Source organism: Theropithecus gelada, chromosome 20 (genome assembly GCF_003255815.1).
Source record: "Theropithecus gelada isolate Dixy chromosome 20, Tgel_1.0, whole genome shotgun sequence".
Classification (NCBI taxonomy): domain Eukaryota; kingdom Metazoa; phylum Chordata; class Mammalia; order Primates; family Cercopithecidae; genus Theropithecus; species Theropithecus gelada.
Genome location: NC_037688.1, coordinates 26,014,886 through 26,035,422, shown reverse-complemented (window position 1 = coordinate 26,035,422; position 20,537 = coordinate 26,014,886). Strand labels below are relative to the sequence as shown.

The 20,537-nt window shown below is 42.3% G+C and overlaps 1 protein-coding gene across 5 annotated transcripts in view; it reads right to left on the bottom strand.

Moving 5' to 3' along the window:
* Window positions 1-20,537, bottom strand: part of NFATC3 (nuclear factor of activated T cells 3) — a 154,132-nt gene that overhangs the window by 16,459 nt on the left and 117,136 nt on the right. For 2 of the 5 annotated variants that reach the window (XM_025370212.1, XM_025370209.1), the window contains one exon: window positions 1,351-1,454. The exons of the other annotated variants lie outside the window; for them this stretch is intronic. In XM_025370212.1, coding sequence (XP_025225997.1) covers window positions 1,354-1,454 — 101 coding nt within the window. In that variant the 3' untranslated portion in view covers window positions 1,351-1,353. The remainder of the gene's footprint in view (window positions 1-1,350; window positions 1,455-20,537) is intronic. 5 annotated transcript variants of the gene reach the window in all.

Sequence of the window (20,537 nt, the reverse complement as noted above, 5' to 3'; positions counted from 1 at the left end):
AGGAGTTGTCTACCACACTGCTGTTTCTTCTATGTTCTCACCCTTATTCACTCGGTCATCCATTGATCCCTTCACTTCACAGAAATATTTCCTTCATACCAAGATTATCAGTGACCAACTTGTTGTTTCACACATGGGAAGCACACTGGGCTAAACACTGGAAGAAATAAGTTTTAGTCTTAGTTTAGCTGTGATGTGACTCGGGTGACTTAACTAATCTTTCTGCAACTTATTTTCTCACCCCTAATATGAGGAAATTATTTTAAATCCTCTGGTTATAACTCTCCTGAGAGTGTTATATACATTCAATGCAGGAATTAAGTTACCACTCCTCTCATGGCTGGACAAGAATGATGTGAGACCAGGGTAGGCCCAGCTCTGGGAGAAGCCAGGGTTTTGGTATCTTGCCTGATAAGTCATCAGGAGGCTGCAGAAACCTAAATATAAAGGTTTGGGTACTGAACATAATTTCCAAGGCCCCTTCCAAATCCAAATTCATTTTAAAATAAAATTCAAATGGCATTTAGGAAGTTATAATCTGTGTATTTATAATTTCTTTTTTTTTTTCTTCTTGCATTTTTTTTTTTAGTAGAGACGCGGTTTTACCATGTTAGCCAGGATGGTCTCGATCTCCTGACCTCGTGATTCACCCGTCTCGGCCTCCCAAAGTGCTGGGATTACAGGCTTGAGCCACCGCGCCCGGCCCTTATAATTTCTGTCACATATTTTCTTAAGTGGCTTTGACAGTATTTGAAGAAAGGAGCCAACATGACAGCATGGAATAGCTTCGTTCCTCCTTGGCTGCTGAGTCTAGAAGCCTAAGCCTAGACACAGACTAACTGGCTCTAGTGCTACAGCTTCCTTCCAAGTAGAGCCCCAGAGAACTACCAGAAGTGCAAACATGGGCCCACAGGGCAGGCTAGGGATAAATATTCTGGGTTGCCTCTGAAAAATGGACAAAATTTCCTGATTTCATTGACATCAAAACCTAAGAGTACTCGACCCAGGAATGAGTAGGCTTACAAAACTGATCAGCAACCAAATTTACTCAGCACCCAAACCATAGAATTCACAGATATGGAACCTCTTTCTGCTTTGGTCTAATAAATCTAAGTCAACACTTGCCTTTCATTCAATAATAAAATCATAAAAACAAGTGTAAGAGCCTGAGCGTGGTTAAGTTTAAAAAGCAGAGTCTTTTAGTCAAAGTGTAGTTCCAAAGATAATGAGTGGGCCTACTAGAAAGTGCCCGTGCATACCCCCTCCTCTGTAGCACATGCAAATCCAGCCACTGCATGCAAATACCAGCCTTGGGCACAAAAACAATGACACATTTCAATCAACACTCACCCTCTAGATTCTCCAGAAAGGAGCTGGACATGAGAGCACACTGTGGTTAGGCCATTTCTCTGCTGAACCTGATGGCTGGTGTTCCAAGTCAGATATAAATTGGTCTGTGTCAAAGAAGACAACATCACTACTGAATGGAACAAACCAGAGGGTAAACTTAATCTACTACAGTGTCCAGCCTGTTTTTTTTCTATAAGCAAAAGAAATTTAACTTTTACTCGTCAATCACTGCATAAAATGGCTCTCCACATTTTACTAGATAATATAAATATTGGAGTTCAGACAGCTTAGGTACTAAGATGATTTTTTAAAAATTTGAAGGGCAATAACTTTAAGAGTTACAATTATGGTTTTCAGTGGTTTTAAGGGATAAATTTAGCTTTAAATAAACTAGTTTTTATTACATTATATCTATTAGTAGTTCCGAAACACTTGGCTAAGGCTACATCAGAATTATCTGGGCAACTGATAAAAATATAAACTCCTGAATGCTTTATAAAAATATAAACTCAAACCACAAAATCAAAATCTCTACAGGTAGCAACCCAGAAAACTGTATGTACAGACAAATCTGAGTCATGAAGGAGTATTTTTATTTTTTGAGATGGAGTCTTCACTCTGTCACCCAGGCTGGAGTGCAGTGGCACAATTTCTGCTCACTGCAACCTATGCCTCCCGGGTTCAAGTGATTCTCCTGCCTCAGCCTGCCTAGTAGCTGGGATTACAGGCACCTGCCACCGCGCCTGGCTAGTTTTTGTATTTTTAGTAGAGATGGAGTTTCAACCATGTTGGACAGGTTGGTCTCAAACTCTTGGCCTCAGGTGATCTGCCCACCTAAGCCTCCCAAAGTGCTAGGATTACAGGTGTGAGCCACTACACCCGGCTGGAGGAGTATTTTTTAAACTAAAGTTCACATCCATCAGAAATTTATGAAATCAATTCAAGTTGAAACTAGTATTTTAAAAAAGAGAAAGAAATAGGCCAGGCGTGGTAGCTCACGCCTGTAATCCCAGCACTTTGGGAGGCTGAGACGAGCGGATCACAAGGTCAGGACATTGAGACTATCCTGGCTAACAAGGTGAAACCCTATCTCTACTAAAAATACAAAAAAAATTAGCTGGGCGTGGCAGCAGGGCCTGTAGTCCTAGCTACTCAGGAGGCTGAGGCAGGAGAATGGCGTGAACCTGGGAGGTGGAGCTTGCAGTGAGCCGAGATCGCGCCACTGCACTCCAGCCTACGTGACAGAGCGAGACTCCGTCTCAAAAAAAAAAAAAAAAAAAAAAAAAAAAAGAATTGGTTTGTGAGACTTTAACATTAGTTGCATATGTATATATTTTTTGTGTACTGGGTCACAACATAAACCTTGTTTTTTATTGTACGCAGTTGTCAAAAATGTTTGAAAGTCACTACACCGGCCGGGCGCGGTGGCTCAAGCCTGTAATCCCAGCACTTTGGGAGGCCGAGACGGGCGGATCACGAGGTCAGGAGATCGAGACCATCCTGGCTAACATGGTGAAACCCCATCTCTACTAAAAAATACAAAAAACTAACCGGGCGAGGTGGCGGGCGCCTGTAGTCCCAGCTACTCGGGAGGCTGAGGCAGCAGAATGGTGTAAACCTGGGAGGCGGAGCTTGCAGTGAGCTGAGATCCAGCCACTGCACTCCAGCCTGGGCGACAGCGAGACTCCGTCTCAAAAAAAAAAAAAAAAAGGAAAGTCACTACACAAAAGAAGAGTCACCACTGGTCAGTTTTGCAGTACTGGCTAAAGCATTCAGATGCCCCAAGAGTCTAAAACACAGTAACGAAATAGGCAAACTCTCATCTTTTTGCCTATAAGGAATTATTCTTGGCCTCTGTTGTACAACTTCAAGCAAAAGGACCTAACCTTCTTAGAAGGGAAAAATCTGCATGTAGTCTCTATGAACACTAACTAAAATGATACTAATAGTATCATTTTAAGCAGATAAAAGAAGAAAAACAAAGGAAGAGCCAATCTGTACAAAATACACCCTAAGGGTCAAAACAAAACAAAATCCAGAAATCCTTTGCTTAAGCAAAATTTTTCTGACTTAAGCTTGTTTATTATTTAATTTGAGATCACCCACCTAGTTCTCAGAGGTGATTTAAAGATTACAGTGTGCGCAAAGTATTTTAAAGACTGAAAATATCAAAATATTCTTTTTTGGGGGTTCCCAATCGCTACAATTGAATCCTTCAAAACAAAACAGACTTGAAGGTATAGAACGTGTGATTACAGGTAGAGCAGTATAAAAATCATAAGAAAGCAGCCCAGGAACAAAGCAAGAGGCCAACACACACTATGGGAGCTTTTGTGAGTGGATGAATTAAGTGGTACTTTCAGATTGTGCTTTACAGAAACTTGTAGTGCTTCAGAAATCCTTCTAGTTCCTTGAAGCACTTTTGTGAGCTCCAAAATATACCTCATTCATCTCTCCTGATCACAAAAACTTTGACCAAACATTTACAAAAGTGGGCCGGGCACGCTGTCTCACGCCTGTAATCTCAGCACTTTGGGAGGCCAAGGCGGGTGGATCACCTGAGGTCAGGAGTTCGAAACCAGCCTGGCCAGCATGGTGAAACCCTGTCTCTACTAAAAACACAAAAATTAGCTGGGCGTGTGGTAGGTGCCTGTAATCCCAGCTACTCAGGAAGCTGAGGCAGGAGAATTGCTTGAACCCAGGAGGTGGAGGCTGCAGTGAGCTGAGATCGTGCCATTGCACTCCAGACTGGGCAACAGGGCGAGACTCCGACTCAAACAACAACAACAACAACAACAACAACAAACATTTAGAGAAGAAGAGTTTCAGCTGGGCACAGTGGCTCACGCCTGTAATCCCAGCACTTTGGGAGGCTGAGGCAGGAGGATCACAAGGTCAGATCGAGACCATCCTGGCCAACATGGTGAAACCCCGTCTCTACTAAAAATACAAAAATTAGCTGGGCGTGGTGGCGAGTGCCTATAATCCCAGCTACTTGGGAGGCTGAGGCAGGAGAATGGCGTGAACCCAGGAGGCGGAGGTTGCAGTGAACTGAGATCGCGCCACTGCACTCCAGCCTGGCGACAGAGCGAGACTCCATCTCAAAACAAAACAAAGAAAAAAGAGTTTCAATTCTTTTGAAACTCTTACAAAAAATTAGGGAGGAGGAAACACTTCCTAACTCATTATGAGGCCAGAATTTACTCTGACACCAAAGCTGGAAAAACATACTATAAGAAAAGGCTGCGTGCAGTGGCTCACACCTGTAATCCTAACACTTCGGGAGGCCAAGGTGGGTGGATCACGAGGTCAGGAGTTCGAGACCAGCCCAGCCAATATGGTGAAACCCCATCTCTACTAAAAATACAAAAAAATTAGCTGGGCACGGTGGTGTGCGCTTATAGTCCCAACTACTCGGGAGGCTAAAGCAGAAGATTTGCTTGAACTGGGGAGGCAGAGGTTGCAGTGAGCCGAGATTGTACCGCTGCATTCCAGCCTGGGCAACAGAGCAAGACTCCATCTCAAAAAAAAAAAAAAAAGAAAGAAAGAAAGAAACAAAATTACAGAATATTCTTTATTCACATAGATGCAAAAATCAACAAAACACTAACACAATTCAGCAGCATATTAAAAGGACGATACATTAAGACCAAGGGAGTTTTATTCCCAGAATGCAAGGATGATTCAACAAGTGAAAATCAATTAAAGTAATATGTCAAATTAATTGAACAACAACAACAAAAAACCCATATTCCTGATCAGCATGGGCAACATGGCAAGACTCTGCCTCTACAAAAATTAATTTAAAAACCACATGATCATCTCAACAGATGCAGAAAAGCATTTGTAAAAATTTTTTTTTTGAGACAAGGTCTCACTCTGTTACCAAGGCTGGTGTGCAGTGGCACAATAATGGCTCACTGCAGCCTCTACCTCCCAGGCTCAAGCAATCCTCCCACTTCAGCTTCCCAAGTATCTGGGACCACAGCACCTGGCTAATTTTTTGTATTCTTAGCAGAGATGGGATTTCATCATGTTGCCCAGGCTGGACTTGAACTCTAGGGCTCAAGCAGTCTGACCACCTCAGCCTCCCAAAGTGCTAGGACTACAGGATTGAACCATCGTGCCCAGATTGTGTGACTGTGAGTGTGTGAGTGTATGTGTGTGTGTGTGTGTGTTGGGGGAGAGGGGGGTAAGCCAGAGTTCTATTTGTTCATTTCTTGCATTTGAAGTACCCTTCAACTACTACGCAACTGCAACCAACCACTTTATGGGGTTTTCCCTTTCTGTCAATTTTACAGAGACCTAACTATTCCCCCTAGTTTCTTGCCATCAACCTTAATTAGGTTGATTTGGTGTTCAGCACAAAGAACCTTTATGAACTTGACATAGGCTCATCACAGTTGGATGCAAACACACAAAAGATGGGCCTGATGCTTCAGCAGCTTCGCGAATTCCACGTGCCAGGCCATCATGGGTAAGAACAGTCTTCAACACCTTTTGTAAAGCAGTATTAACATCCACTACACCTCCAGCAACAACGCCTTCCTTGGCCATGGTGGTGGTCTACGGGTGAAGTCGAATCGTGAACATACCCAAGCCTCTGCCTCCACTTGACTTGGCAGTGGCAGGGAAAGAACTCTTTTTCGAGACAGGGTCTCACTCTGTTGCCCAGGCTGGAGTACAGTGGCATCCCAATCACAGCTCACTGCAGCCTCCCCCTCCTGGGTTCTAGCTATCTGCCTGCCTCACCCTCCCAAAGTGCTGGTATCACAGGTGTCAGCCACCGCGCCCAACCCATTTATCAAAATTCAATGCTCTTTCAAGATGAAAACATTCAATAAACGAAGAATAGAAGGAATTTCCTCAATATGAAAAAGGCCATATATGAAAAACCCTTAGTTCCTGTCATTATCAACAAAGAACAAAAGTTTTTCCCCTAAGATCACAAAGCAAAGATGCTCACTCTTTCACCACTTCTACTAGCCTACCACTAGAAGTTCTAGCCAGAGCAATTAGGTTAGAAAAATAAACAAACAAATAAATAAAGGCCATCCAAATTAAAAAGGAAGAAATAAAATTATCTCTGTTCACGAATGGCATGATAGTATAAATATAAAACTCTAAAGAATCCACACAAACAAAAAAATGTTAGCACTAACAAAGTCATCAAAGTTACAAAATATAGAATCAACACACAATATTCAGTTGTACTTCTATATACTTGGAATAAAAGGTCCAAGAAAACAAGTCTTGTTTTTGGGTTTTTTTTTTTTTTTTTTTTTCGTTTGTTTTTGAGACAGAGTCTCAGGCTGGAGTGCAATGCCATGATCTCGGTTCACTGCAATCTCCGCCTCCGGGTTCAAGCGATTCTCCTGCCTCAGCCCCCTGAATAGGCTGGGATTACAAGCATATGCCACCACGCCCAGCTAATTTTTGTATTTAGTAGAGACAGGGTTTCCCCATGTTGGCCAGGCGGGCCCATGTTAGCCAGGCTGGTCTTGAACTCCTGACCTCAGGTGATCCGCCTGCCTCGGCCTCCCAAAGTACTGGGATTACAAGTGTGAGCCCCCACGCCTGACCGTAAGAAAAACAATTATATTTACAGTAGCATCAAAAATAATAAAATACTTAGGAATTAATCAAAGAGGTATAAGATTTCTACATTGAAAACTAAGCCGGGCGTGGTGGCTCATGCCTGTAATCCCTGCACTTGGGGAGGCTGAGGCGGGTGGCTCACCTGAGGTTAGGAGTTCGAGACCAGCCTGGCCAACATGGCGAAACCCCATCGCTAATAAAGATACAAAAAATTAGCCAGGCATGGTGGTGTGCTCCTGTAATCCCAGCTACTTGGGAGGCTGAGACAGGAGAATCGCTTGAACTCGGGAGGTGGAGGCTGCAGTGAGCCGAGATCACACCACTATACTCCAGCCTGGGTGACAGAACCAGACTCTGTCTCAAAAAAAAAAAAAAAAAAGAATAAAGGATTTGGATAGACAAGCAAATATACAAATGGACAACAGGCACATGAAAAGATGCTCAACATCATTAGTCAGTAGAGAAATGCAAATCAAAATTATAATGAGATATCACTTAATACCCAGTAGAATGGCTATTATTTTAAAAATGGAAAATAACATGTGTTGGCAAGGGTATAAAGAAACTGAAAGCCTTATACATTGTAAATGTAAAATGGTGTGACTGCTGTAGGATAAAAAAAAAATTCAGTGGTTCCTCAAAAAGTTGAACATGGAGGCTGGGCTCGGTGGCTCACGCCTGTAATCCCAGCGCTTTGGGAGGCTGAGGAGGGCGGGTGACCTAAGGTCAGAAGATTGAGACCAGCCTGGCCAACATGGTGAAACCCCATTTTTACTAAAAATACAAAATTAGCTGGGCTTGATGGCACACGCCTGTAATCCCAGCTACTCAGGAGGCTGAGGTATGAGAATCGCTTGAACCCAGGAGGCAGAGACTTCAGTGAGCCCAGATCGTACCACCGCACTCCAGCCTGGGTGACAGAGCGAGACTCCATCTCAAAAAGAAAGCCGAACACAGTATTACCATAGGACTCAGCAATTCCACTCTTATGTAAACACCCAAAAGTACTGGAAAGAGGGACTCAAACAGTATGTATGCCAGTGTTCATGGCAGCATTATTCACAACAGCCAAGGGAGGGAAATAACACAAATTATCTTTTTTATTGAGATAGAGTCTTGCTCTTGTTGCCCAGGATGGAATGCAATGGCGTGGTCTCAGCTCACTGCAACCTTTGCCTCCTGAGCTCAAGCAATTCTCCTGCCTCAGTCTCCCGAGTAGCTGAGATTACAGGCGCCTATCACCATGCCCAACTAATTTTTATATTTTTAGTAGAGATGGGGTTTCACCATGTTGGTCAGGCTGGTCTCGAACTCCTGACCTCAGGTGATCCACCTGCCTCAGCCTCCCAAGCGCTGGGATTACAGACTTAAGCCACCAAGCCTCGTCCATCTTTTTTTTTTTTTTTTTTTTAAATATGTGTGTGTTCATCAACTGTTTTTTTGAGACAGGGTCTCTGTTGCCCAGGTTGGAGTGCATGGTGCAATCTCAGCTCACTGCAACCTCCGTCTCCTAAGCTCATGGTGATCCTCTCATCTCAGCCTCCTGAGTAGCTGGAACTACAGGTGCACAGCACCACATTCAGCTAATTTTTAAATTTTTTATAGACATGGGGTCTCACCATGTTGCCCAGGCTGGTCCTGAACTCCTGGGCTCAGGGAATCCACCCACCTCAGCTTCCCAACGTGCTGGGATTAGAGACGTGAGCTACCGTGCCTAGCCCCAAATTATTTTTCGCCAGATGAGTGGATAAATAAAATGTGGTGTACACACACAATTGAATATTATTCCTCCATACAGAATATTATATGTAAATAATATGCTACATAAAAATATTCTAATAGATTATTCCTCCATATGCTTACAATATGGATGAGCCTTGAAAACATTATGCTAAGTGAAATAAGCCACAGAAGAAAGGAAAAATATTGTGTAATCCCACTTATATGAAGTATCTAGAGTAGGGAAATCATAGAGACAGAAAGCAGAGTAGTGGTTACCAGGGGCTGGGAGTCAGGAAGGAAATGAGTAGTTATTACCTAATGGTTATAGAGTTGTAATGTTTGGGTGATGAAAAAGTTCTGGAAACAGATAGTGGTGGTGGTTATACAATATTGTGAATGTATTTAATACCACTTAACTATATACTTAAAATGATTAAAATGGTAAATTTTAAATTTTAAACAAACTTTGGCTTTTCTCATGAGAGAACATTGTGTGAAATGACTTAATTAGGTTTTCACAGCTCTAACCATTAACTCAAAGCAAGACTTGGAGGACTTTTGTAAATTCCTCTTTTAAAATTTATAAATCTGGGTACATTTAACTCATACCTCAATGAGCTAATGAACCTAACAAAGGGTTTCTATAAATCAGTAAGAGGATGGATCAACAATCTAAGAGAAAAGTAAGCAAATATGAACAGAGATCATAGATTTGGGAGGTGGGGGTTGCAGTGAGCCGATATGGTGCCACTGTACTCCAGCCTGGGCAGCAGAGCGAGAATTCATCTCTAAATAAATAAATAAATAAATAAATAAATAACAGTGGTACAAATATTCACAGCAGTATTTTATAGAATATTTAATGGAATATGCTATTTTAAGAATATCTTTCAAGGAAGCTCTTTTATGTTACAGTATAGAAAAATCTCCCAAGATTCTATGTTACATGGGAAATGCAAAGTATAAACTAGTATACATAATAGGCTAGTAAAAATAAGGAAAAAAATATGCAACTGTTTATAAATGCACAGAATGACAACCAAGAAACTAGTAAACTCCAATTCTCCCTACAGAGGACAACGGAGTATCTACCTAGAAGACAGATTTCTTTTTTTACTATGTATAATTTGTAATTTTAGCATTTTGAACCATATGAATGTATTACTTGTTCAAAAAAATTATTATATTAAGAAACACAGGCCAGGCATGGTGGCTCACGCCTGTAATCCTAGCACTTTGGGAGGCCGAGACCAACCTGAGCAACATAGTGAGAGCCCGCCTCTACAAAAAAATTTTAAAATTAGCTGGACGTGGTGGTAGGCACCTGTAGTCCCAGCTACTAGGGAGGCTGAGGTGGGAGAATTGCTGGAGCCTGGGAGATCGAGGCTGCAGTGAGCCATGATTGTCACATTGCACTCCAGCCTGATCAACACAGCAAACTCCTGTCTCTGCTACCTCACCAAAGAAATAAACACAAATAAAATGTTAAAATTTCCATTCTTCATAAAATCATCTATAAATGTTTTTAAATATACAACATGATTATCAAGAACTTAATCTGTACCACATTCTTGTAGATGTAAAGTTAAAATGCTTGTAACCATCACTTTCAACTCTACCCTATTTTCCAGCATAAATGAGACTTTCACACTTTTTCTCTTGCCCAGATAGAGAGGCTAACCATAGGCTTTAGAAATGTCTTAAAAAAACAAAAAAACAAAAAAACAACAAAAAAAACAGAGCCAGGCATCTTCAAGCAGAGAAAAGCTGTTTGAACACATTTATCTAAGTCTAACAAATGCTATGATTGTTGGCAAGAGGAAACCTTGTAATGCCAAGGCAGAAAACTGCCACCAAACCACAAAAAGCTTGTTTAACTGCTGAACCTAAAATTAAACAATTTATCTCTCATTAAAAAAATTTTTTGTTCCTGTGAATAATCCATCTTCGAAGGAACTCGAAAAAAGGATATCAATTTTAAAACAGAATACATCTTTAAGACAGGTTTTGCTATCTTACACATGGCAGCACATTAGAAAGTTACAATGCTATTATCTTTACAGAAGCAAGATTATATAAGTAATCAATTATAGCTATTTTAGAAGCCACTAAAAACACGTGAGAAAATCTACATTTCAGACAGATCTGGATTCAAATGCCTGCTCCAGTTATTTGTGGCCATATAACACTGGGATGTGCGTAAGGTCTCTGAGCCACATCTATGCAAAATTAAGATTAATAATTCACATTTCATACATTGTTGGGAAAAATGAGCTACTAGCAAAGTGTTAAAAAAATGAGTTTATCAAGAAACAGTAACCATAATTTATTACCTTTTCTTGTATTTTTGAGACAGAGTATCACTGTGTTGCCCAGGCTGGAGTGCAGTGGCATGATCTTGGCTCACTGCAACCACTGCCACCCAGGTTCAAGTGATTCTCCTGCCTCAGCCTCATGAGTAGCTGAAATTACAGGCGTTCACCACCATGCCTAGCTAATTTTTACTATTTTCTTTTTTTCTGAGACGGAGTCTTGCTCTGTTGCCTAGGCTGGAGTGCAGTGGCACCATTTCACCTCACTGCAACCTCTGCCTCACAGGTTCAAGCGATTCTCCTGCCTCAGTCTCCCAAGTAGCTTAGATTACAGGTGTATGCCACCACACCCGGCTTATTTTTGTATTTTTAGTAGAGACAGGGTTTCACCATGTTGGCTAGGGTGGTCTCGAACTCCTGGCCTCCAGTGATCCGCCCGCCTCAGCCTCCCAAAGTGCTGGGATTACAGCCATGAGCCATTGTGCCTGGCCCAAGTTTTACTATTTTAGTAGAGATGAGGTTTCACCACATTGGTCAGGCTGGTCTTGAACTCCTGATGTCAAATGATCCTCCCATCTCGGCCTGTCAAAGTGCTGGGATTACAGGCATAAGCCACCGCACCCAGCCATCAACTATTTTTAAATATACATTTTGAGGGGAACTTAGTTTGAAGACTTCTGATATGCTGCTTTAGTGGTAGCCTCTCTTGGACTTTTCCTAGCTTATGCATAAATTTATATTTTTAAATTGCGTTTTATTTATTTATTTTGAGACAGGGTCTCATCTGTCGCTCAGGCTGAAGTGCAGTGGCATGATCTTTGCTAATTTCAACCTCTGCCTTCCAGGCTTCAGTGATCCTCCCACCTCAGCCTCTCGAGTAGCTGGAACTATAGGTACACGCCACCACACCTGGCCTAATTTTTGTATTTTTTATAGAGACAGGGTTTCACCATGTTGCCTAAGCTGGTCTCAAACTCCTGAGCTCAAGCAATCTGCCCGCTTTGGCTTCCCAAAGTGCTGGGATTACAGGCATGAGCCACAGTACCTGGCCATGTATAAATCTTAATGTAGGTTGATTAAAATAAATTTTTTGTTCAGAAATAATACAGTCATTAAAAAAAAAAAAGGTCAACTTATTTATGTTCATGGAAGTACACAGACACATTTGATATAAAAAGTAAAAAATCTTCTCAAATGTTTGTTGTTCTTTCTTCATTAGGCCTAAAACTCAATTTTTCTTATTGTATGTCCCAGGGTGATTGTGTCTAAGGTCTTAAATTCCCATTGTGATCCATCTCGCATAAGCCACAATTTAAAGTCTACATGGGCATTATTTACAAGACCTTTCAGCTTCTGGAATCAATCATTCTAAATATGTTTGAGGCTGTATAGTACATGCATGCTTCCCAAAAGAGGATTCGTGAGTTATCTAGTGTCCAAGTTAATAGAGAAATTTCAGCATTATCTACCTCGCTCCACTCCTGTGCCCATAGTGATTATACCTCATAGATGACACACTCTCACCACTGGCTGTGCATGGCTTTTATTTAATTTAATTAATTAATTTATTTAAGTTTTATTATTTATTTCGAGACAGAGTTTTGCTCCTGTTGCCCAGACTGGAGTGCAATGGCATGATCTCGGCTCACTGCAACCTCCACCTCCCGGGTTCAAGCGATTCTCCTGCCTCAGGCTCCAGAGTAGCTGGGATTACAGGGGCCTACCACCACGCCCAGCTAATTTTTTGTATTTTTAGTAGAGACGGGGTTTCACTATGTTGGCCAGGCTGGTCTCCAACTCCTGACCTCAGGCGATCTACCCACCTCGGCCTCCCAAAGTGCTGGGATTACAGGCGTGAGCCACCACGCCCGGCCTTGTTTTATTTATTTTAATAAAATAGACACCAGTGAAACCACTAACCAACAGGTGCAAGAGAACACTGACAATATTAACCTCTCTGTTCCTCCTCCATACCAGTCTCCTGCTTCCCACATCCAAGTAACCACCTGAATGTTGTGTTTATCATTCCCTTGATTTTAAAAAGCACCTGCTTTTTGAAAGCAGGCTCTTCTGCTTGTCTTTTATATACAGAACTGAAGCAGCTGAGGTCATGACTAGAGTCCCTGTTTACTGCTGAATTACCAAATGCCCTACATTCAGGATCAGCATGTTACCGAACAGAGCCTGCAAGTGGCAGTGTCAGTTTTCACCACAGCAGCAGGTCAGGCTATATTTAACATGCATCCTCTTCTCTGCTGAAGAGCTGCAGCTGTGGCTCTGTTAGTCTGTGAACAAGGAGGACAAGTGGGAACTGAGGGACTTTAATGGAAAGTTGTAACAGGATTCGGTTAACTCAATCATAAATTAAATGGGCCTGTATTTAAACGTCTAAGACAGTCTAGTTTCACAATACTATAATATTTTTTTTTTTTTTGTTTTGAGATGGAGTCTCGTTCTGTTGCCCAGGCTGGAGTGCAGTGGTGCCATCTCAGCTCACTGCAACCTCCACCTCCCAGGTTCAAGTGATTCTCCTATCCCAGTCTCCCAAGTAGCTGGGACTACAGGCATACACCATTACGCTCAGTTTTTATTTATTTATTTATTTTTTGTATTTTTGGTAGAGATGGGGTTTTGCCATGTTGGCCAGCCTGGACTCGAACTCCTGACCTCATGTGATCCACCCACCTCAGCCTCCCAAAGTGCTGGGATTACAGGCATGAGCCACTGTGTCTGGTCGCTATAATCTTTCTTTAAAAAAAAAAAACCAAAAACCAGTATCAACTACCACACTGAATCAAATCTTAATTAAAATGTTTAAAACAGCTTGACAAACGGGCACAGTAGCTCACGCCTATAATCCCAGCACTTTGGGAGGCCAAGGAGGGCAGATCACTTGAGCCCAGGAGTTTGAGACCAGCCTCGGCAACATGGCAAAACCCTATCTCTACCAAAAAAACAAAAACAAAAACAAACCAAAAATGAGCCACGCATGGTGGTGTGTGCCTGTAGTCCCTGCTACTTGGGGAGCTAAAGTGGGAGGATCACCTGAGTCCCGGGAGGTCAAGGCTGCAGTAAGCCATGATTGCGCCACTGCACTCCAGCCTGTGCAACAGAGTGAGACCCTGTCTCAAAACAAATTTTAAAAAGGCCAGGTGCATTGGCTCATGCCTGTAATCCCAGCACTTTAGGAGGCTAAGGTAGGCAGATCGCTTGAGGTCAGGAGTTCAAGACCAGCCTGGCCAACATGACTAAACTCTGTCTCTACTAAAAACACAAAAATTAGCTGGGCATGGCAGCGGGCACCTGTAACCCCAGCTACTCGGGAGGCTGAGGCATGAGAATTGCTTGAACCTGGGAGGCAGAGGTTGCAATGAGCTTATATCGCGCCACTGCACTCCAGCCCAGGTGACAAGGGAAACTCCATCTCAAAAAATAAATAAATGAATAACAGCTTGACAGTTTCCATATCTATTATAAAATCAACTGTTTTAATGTTTATTGTCTTGTCCAAAAACTGCAGCATAAAAACCATAATGAACATAAATATTTACAGAAAATTACATTTCCAGGCATACAAATTGTAAATATGAGTAAAATTCAGTGATAATTGGATAGCCATAGAACATGCTTTTCAAGGAGGTACAATGATATATGGAGGTAGTGAAGAAAATATAAAGGCAAGAAGCAAAATAGTCATGAACTATGCCTTAATTGTTTGATTAAGTTTATATTACAGCCTTCCAGGGGGACTACTTGAAAGAGAACACCACTTGGTGAAACGTCAGTACTGTGCTGCTGTTGTAACCGCCAAAGGATTATCTGCCTTGCCCCAGGAAGCCTGAGACTGAGAAATGCTTCTGGGATTCTTCTGAGCTTGGAAAGTTGATATGAGGCACCAAAATCATCTCAATGAAACTGAACAAGGATAATTATAAACTTTAGCCTTTGGTTCATCTAACACTTCATCTAATACTGAAAATCCATAATACTTTTTTTTTTTTTTTAAACAGGGTCTTGCTCTGTTGCCCAGGCTGGAGTGCAGTGGCACCATCTCGGCTCACTGTAACCTCCGCCTCCTGGGTTCAAGCAATCCTCCCACTTCAGTCTCCTGAATAGCTGGGACTATAGGCACACATCACCATGATCAGCTAATTGTTTTTTTCCTTTTGAGACGGAGTCTCGCTCTGTCTCCAGGCTGGAGTGCAATGGCGTGATCTTGGCTCACTGCAATCTCCGCCTCCTGGGTTCAAGCGATTCCCCTGCCTCAGCCTCCTGAGTAGCTGGGACTACAGGCACGCACCACCATGCCTGGCTAGTTTTTTTGTATTTTAGTAGAGACGGGGTATCATCATGTTGGCCAGGAATGTCTCGATCTCCTGACCTCAGGTGATCTGCCTGCCTTGGCCTCCCATAGTGCTGGGATTACAGGCGTGAGCCACCATGCCCGACTATGCTCAGCTAATTTTTAAATTTTTAGTGGAGACAGAGTATATTGCCCAGGCTGGTCTAGAACTCCTGGGCTCAAGCGATCCTCCCACCTTGGCCTTACAAAGTGCTGGGATTACAAGGCATGAGCCACTGCACCCAGCCAGAATCTATAATCTTAAGATTACCCTGGTCCCTCTCACAATCAAGGCTCTATGGAGAAAATGGCATTCTCTTTCATGTATTCTTTGTTTGACACCCATTCTAAAACCTCAACACACTGACTAGAAACTTGATTACACATACTGGAAAAACTCCTAGAGTCAGGAAACAGGTTTTAGTCTTTATTCTGCCATAATTCAAGTGTGTTACCCTGGATGAATACCTTAGGCTCTGTGTAAAATTCAGATGCTTTATCCATAAAATGAGAGCTATATTAGAATATTTTCCAGCTCTATAACTATTTTTGAGACAGGGTCTCATTCTGTCACCTGGGCTGGAGTGTAGTAGCATGATCACCGCTCACTGCAGCCTTGACCTCCTGAGCTCAAGCAATCTTCCCAGTTCAGCCTCCCAAGTAGCTGGGACTACAGGCACATGTTACCATGCCGAGGTAACTTTTGTAATTTTTCCAGACAGGGTTTTGCCATGTTGTCCAGGCTGTTCTCAAACTCCTGGGCTCAAGTGATCTGCCTGCCTGGGCCTCCCAAAGTGGTGGGACTACAAGCAAGAGCCACCATGCACAGACTATAACTCTTGAAATTCTGAGCTGAGTTACACTACTATCTTCTCTAGTAAATGTCACTGAATTTATAATAAAAAATTGATGTTAACGTCCACATTTCTAAAAGTAACAGTCAACTAATACATGAATGATTCCTAAGAGATTCCATCTTACTTAAAAACTTCAAAAATTAAAGAAAGTGTGTTTTAATCTTTGATTTGGTTAAAAGAGGATATATAAATCTGAATATAAAACAGAATTAACAAAAGTTATTAGGATTAAGTATATTTAAGTAGTATAGCAAAAAAGTTTTTAAATTACTGTGCCCTCTGGTTGTAGAGTGGAAATTACTTTGGACTTAACAGTTAACATAATATGAAAAAGTTTTAAAAAATTGAGCTTGGGCTAACTACAAAGTTCACTTTAGTCCCTTTCAATCCTTTCTGGTATGTTCTATGACTCACTTACAATATTTAGAGACAGGGTCTTGCTATGTTCTCCAGGCTAGCCTCAAACTAGGCGCAAGTGATCTTCCTGCCTTAGCCTTCCTTAGTAGCTGGGATGACAGGCACACACCACCATGCCTGGCTCTATGACTTTTCAAGTTAAGTATTAGCAGGGCATGGGCATGTGCCTGTGGTCCCAGTTGCTCAGGAGGCTGAAGCAGGAGGATTGCTTCAGCCCAGGAGGTTGAGGATGCAGTGAGCTGTGTTCACAGCACTGCATTCCAGTCTGGGTGACAGAGTGAGATGCCATCTTCAAGAATAATAAAACGAAATAAAGTAAAATAAAATAAAGCTAACCAGAAAGGGGACATTTGGCCAGATATGATGGCTCCCAGAACTTTGAGAGGCCAAGGTGGGAGAATTACTTAAGGCCATAAGTTCTAGACCAGCCTGGGCAGTATAGCAAGACTTCATCCCTACAAAAATAAAAATAAAAAAAATTTTAAAAAGGAGATATTCCAGTGCTATAGAGTTCAAGGTCTATGATAATTTTTTTTTTTTTTTTTTTTTTTTTGAGATGGAGTTTCACTCTTGTTGCCCGGGCTAGAGTGCAATGGCACAATCTCGGCTCACTGCAACCTCTGCCTCCCAGGTTCAAGCGATTCTCCTGCCTCAGCCTCCCAAGTAGCTGGGATTACAGGCATGTGCCACCACACCAGGCTAATTTTGTGTTTTGGTAGAGACGGGGTTTCTCCATGTTGGTCAGGCTGGTCAAGAACTCCTGACCTCAGGTATCTGCCCACCTCAGCCTCCCAAAGTGCTAGGATACAGGTGTGAGCCACTGCGCCCAGCCATTTCAATTTTTATTTTATGGATTTATGTTAAAAGGTTGTTTTTTCCTTTTTTGAGATGGAGTCTCTCACTCTGTCACCCAGGCTGGAGTGTAGTGGTGCGATCTCCGCTCACTGCAACCTTCACCTCTTGGGTTCAAGCAGTTCTCCCCGCCTCAGCCTCCCAAATAGCTGGGATTACAAGCGCCTACCACCACACCCAGCTAATTTGAATTTACATTAAAAGGCTGCAGAACTTTAGGACTTTCTAAGCATCTAGAAATTCTATCTTCAAAGGCAAATCCAAATATCCATAATAAATGAGTCAAATTAAAAATATTAAAAATTCATTTTAGGCTGGGCATGGTGGCTCTTGCCTGTAATCTCAGCACTTTGGGAGGCTGAGACAGGCAGATCACCTGAGGTCAGGAGTTTGAGACCAGCCTGGCCAACATGGCGAAACCCCATCTCTATTAAAATATACAAAAATTAGCCAGGTGTAGTAGCGCATGCCTGTAGTCCCAGCTACTCGGGGGGGCTGAAGGAGGAGAATCTCTTTGAACCTGGGAGGTGGAGGTTGCAGTGAGCGGTAATTACACCGCTGCAATTCAGCCTGGGTGACAGAGACTCAGTCTCAAAAAATAAAAATAAAAATAAAGATAAATTCATTCTGGAGCTTAAATTAAGCATCAAAAATTCAATTTGGAAAAATTATACAGCCAATAATCTAAGGTGTTCAGAAGTGCATTTTAACAAAAATTGGTCAGGTGTGGTGGCACATGCCTGTAGTCCCAGCTACTCAGGAGGCTGAAGTGGGAAGATTGATCCGTTTAGCCAAGGAAATCGAGGCTGCAGTGAGCCAAGACTGCACTACTACGCTTCAGCCCAGGTGACAGGGTGAGACTACCATCACAAAAAAATTAAAAAAGCGCATTTCAGTTTTTTCTGTCCTTATTTTTTTTTTAATTTTAGAGACAGGGTCTCACTGTATTGGCAAGATTGGACTCAAACTCCTGAGCCCAAGTGATCCTTCCATCTCACATTCCCAAGTGGCCGGGACTATAGGTGCACACCATTGTGTCCAGCTCTTCCCCCTCTGTAATTACTGCTTGGCAGCACTGAGCTTCTATCAAGTCCCCTGAGGGGTGGCAATGAGCGAATGTGATAGCTAGTCCCTGGGGGTCTACAATCTAGGAACATTTCTGGCTTTTTTTTTTTGAGACAGAGTTTTGTTCTCGTCACCCAGGCTGGAGTACAATGGCGTGATCTCAGCTCACTGCAACCTCCACCTCCCAGGTTCAAGCAATTCTCTTGTCTCAGCCTCCCGAGTAGCTGGGACTACAGGCGCCCACCACCACGCCGGCTAATTTTTTATTTTTTTGTATTTTTAGTAGAGACAGGGTTTCACCATATTGACCAGGCTGGAACTCCTGACCTTGGGTGATCCACTCACCTCGGCCTCCCAAAGTGTTGGGATTACAGGCGTGTGCCATGGCACCTGGCCCCTTTCTTGCTTGTATGCTCTACCATAATAAAGGGGGCAAAAATAAAATTGCTTTTACAGCTGCCCTCACAGACCCCACCTTTCCAGAGCTTCTGTTTTTGTAACAAATCTTAATATATTCAAATAATGAAATACATTTTCCCAAAACCTTTCTAGAAATCTGATTTGTTGCCTATCCTACCTTCCACCCTCAAATCTCTCAACTTGTGGTAAATTAGAAAGAGCAGGTTCTAGCTTTGGGCTCTTTTTAGAAGGAAAAAATATCTTCATTGGTAAAGAAAATGAGCTGAAATGCCCTTAAAGACCCACTCAATATATCTCCTATCTTCAGTTATATCACAAATGAGTGACTCAAGGTCTCACTCCTTGTTTCAGGGTGAAAAGCAATGTGAAGAGTTAGTCTAAAACTGCTAAAAGAAGAAACAGGTAACAATTTTAAAGCCAATATTTGCATAAGCCTTTATTTCAAATCTGTTTTGCATAAAAGTAGCCTGCTCTCCATGTTTTGGTTTCATCATTTCGTAGGGAGTGACACTTACGCCAGCTGTGCACAAAGAACAGCAAAAAGCTTAAATAGCAGAGCCCTCAAGTACGCCAAACACAGTGTGGCAGATTAGATGCAGTTGTGAACATGGGTTAATGCAGTGAAATTGTGCACATGCGTTTCTGGAGAATATTCTCCAGGAATTAGAAAAACCTTAAAGGATTCCGTTTAGTACAGAGTTCTATTCTAACCACCATGGCCTGCTATTTCTGGGAGGCAGCTGTAGTGCCACAAGAAAAAGACTGGATTGATCCAGTCTCAGTTCTGCTGCTTACTAGTTGTGTGATCTTTCAAAAGTCCAACTCTGTAAATGTCACTATCTACCTCAGAGTTTGAGGAATGATAAGATTAGATAATAAATAGAAGAATGCTATGCAAATTTTAGGTGTTGCTCTAGTTTACACATATACCTTCTGTTTACACACAAATGACCTGACATGTCCCCTCATGGCTTTAAAACCATCCTGCACTGTACCAATCACCCCATCCCCCAACTCCATCCCCATACTTCACCCCACCACAGACATATCCTTCCCTGACAAACACATCCTTCTTCTCTATTTCTGCTATATTATCTGACTTGCCTCTGATCTTCATTTACTGAAAACATACTCAGGTGACCCTTGAACAACAAAGCTTTGAGCTGCCTGGGTCCACTTATACACAGCTTTTTTCAACCAAACATGGATCTAAAAAAGAATATTCTCAAATGTGAAATCTGCATATGTGGAAGGCTTTTTAATTTTTTTAGAGACAGGGTCTCACTTTGCTACCCAGGCTGGAGTGCAATAGTATGCGATCAGTTCACTGCAGCCTCGAACTCCTGGGCTCAAGCGATCCTCCCACTTCAGTCTTCCTAGTAGCTAGGACTACAGGCACACACCACCATACCCAGCTAATTTTTGTGTTTTTTTTTCTGGTAGAGATGAGGTCTCATTATGTTGCCCAGGCTGGTCTTAAACTCCTAGTCTCAAGTAATCCTCCTACCTTGGCCTCCCAAAGCACTGAGACCACAGCTGCTTTTCTTGCATGTGGGTTCCACAGGGTGACCATGGAACTTGAGCATGCATGATTTGGTTGTA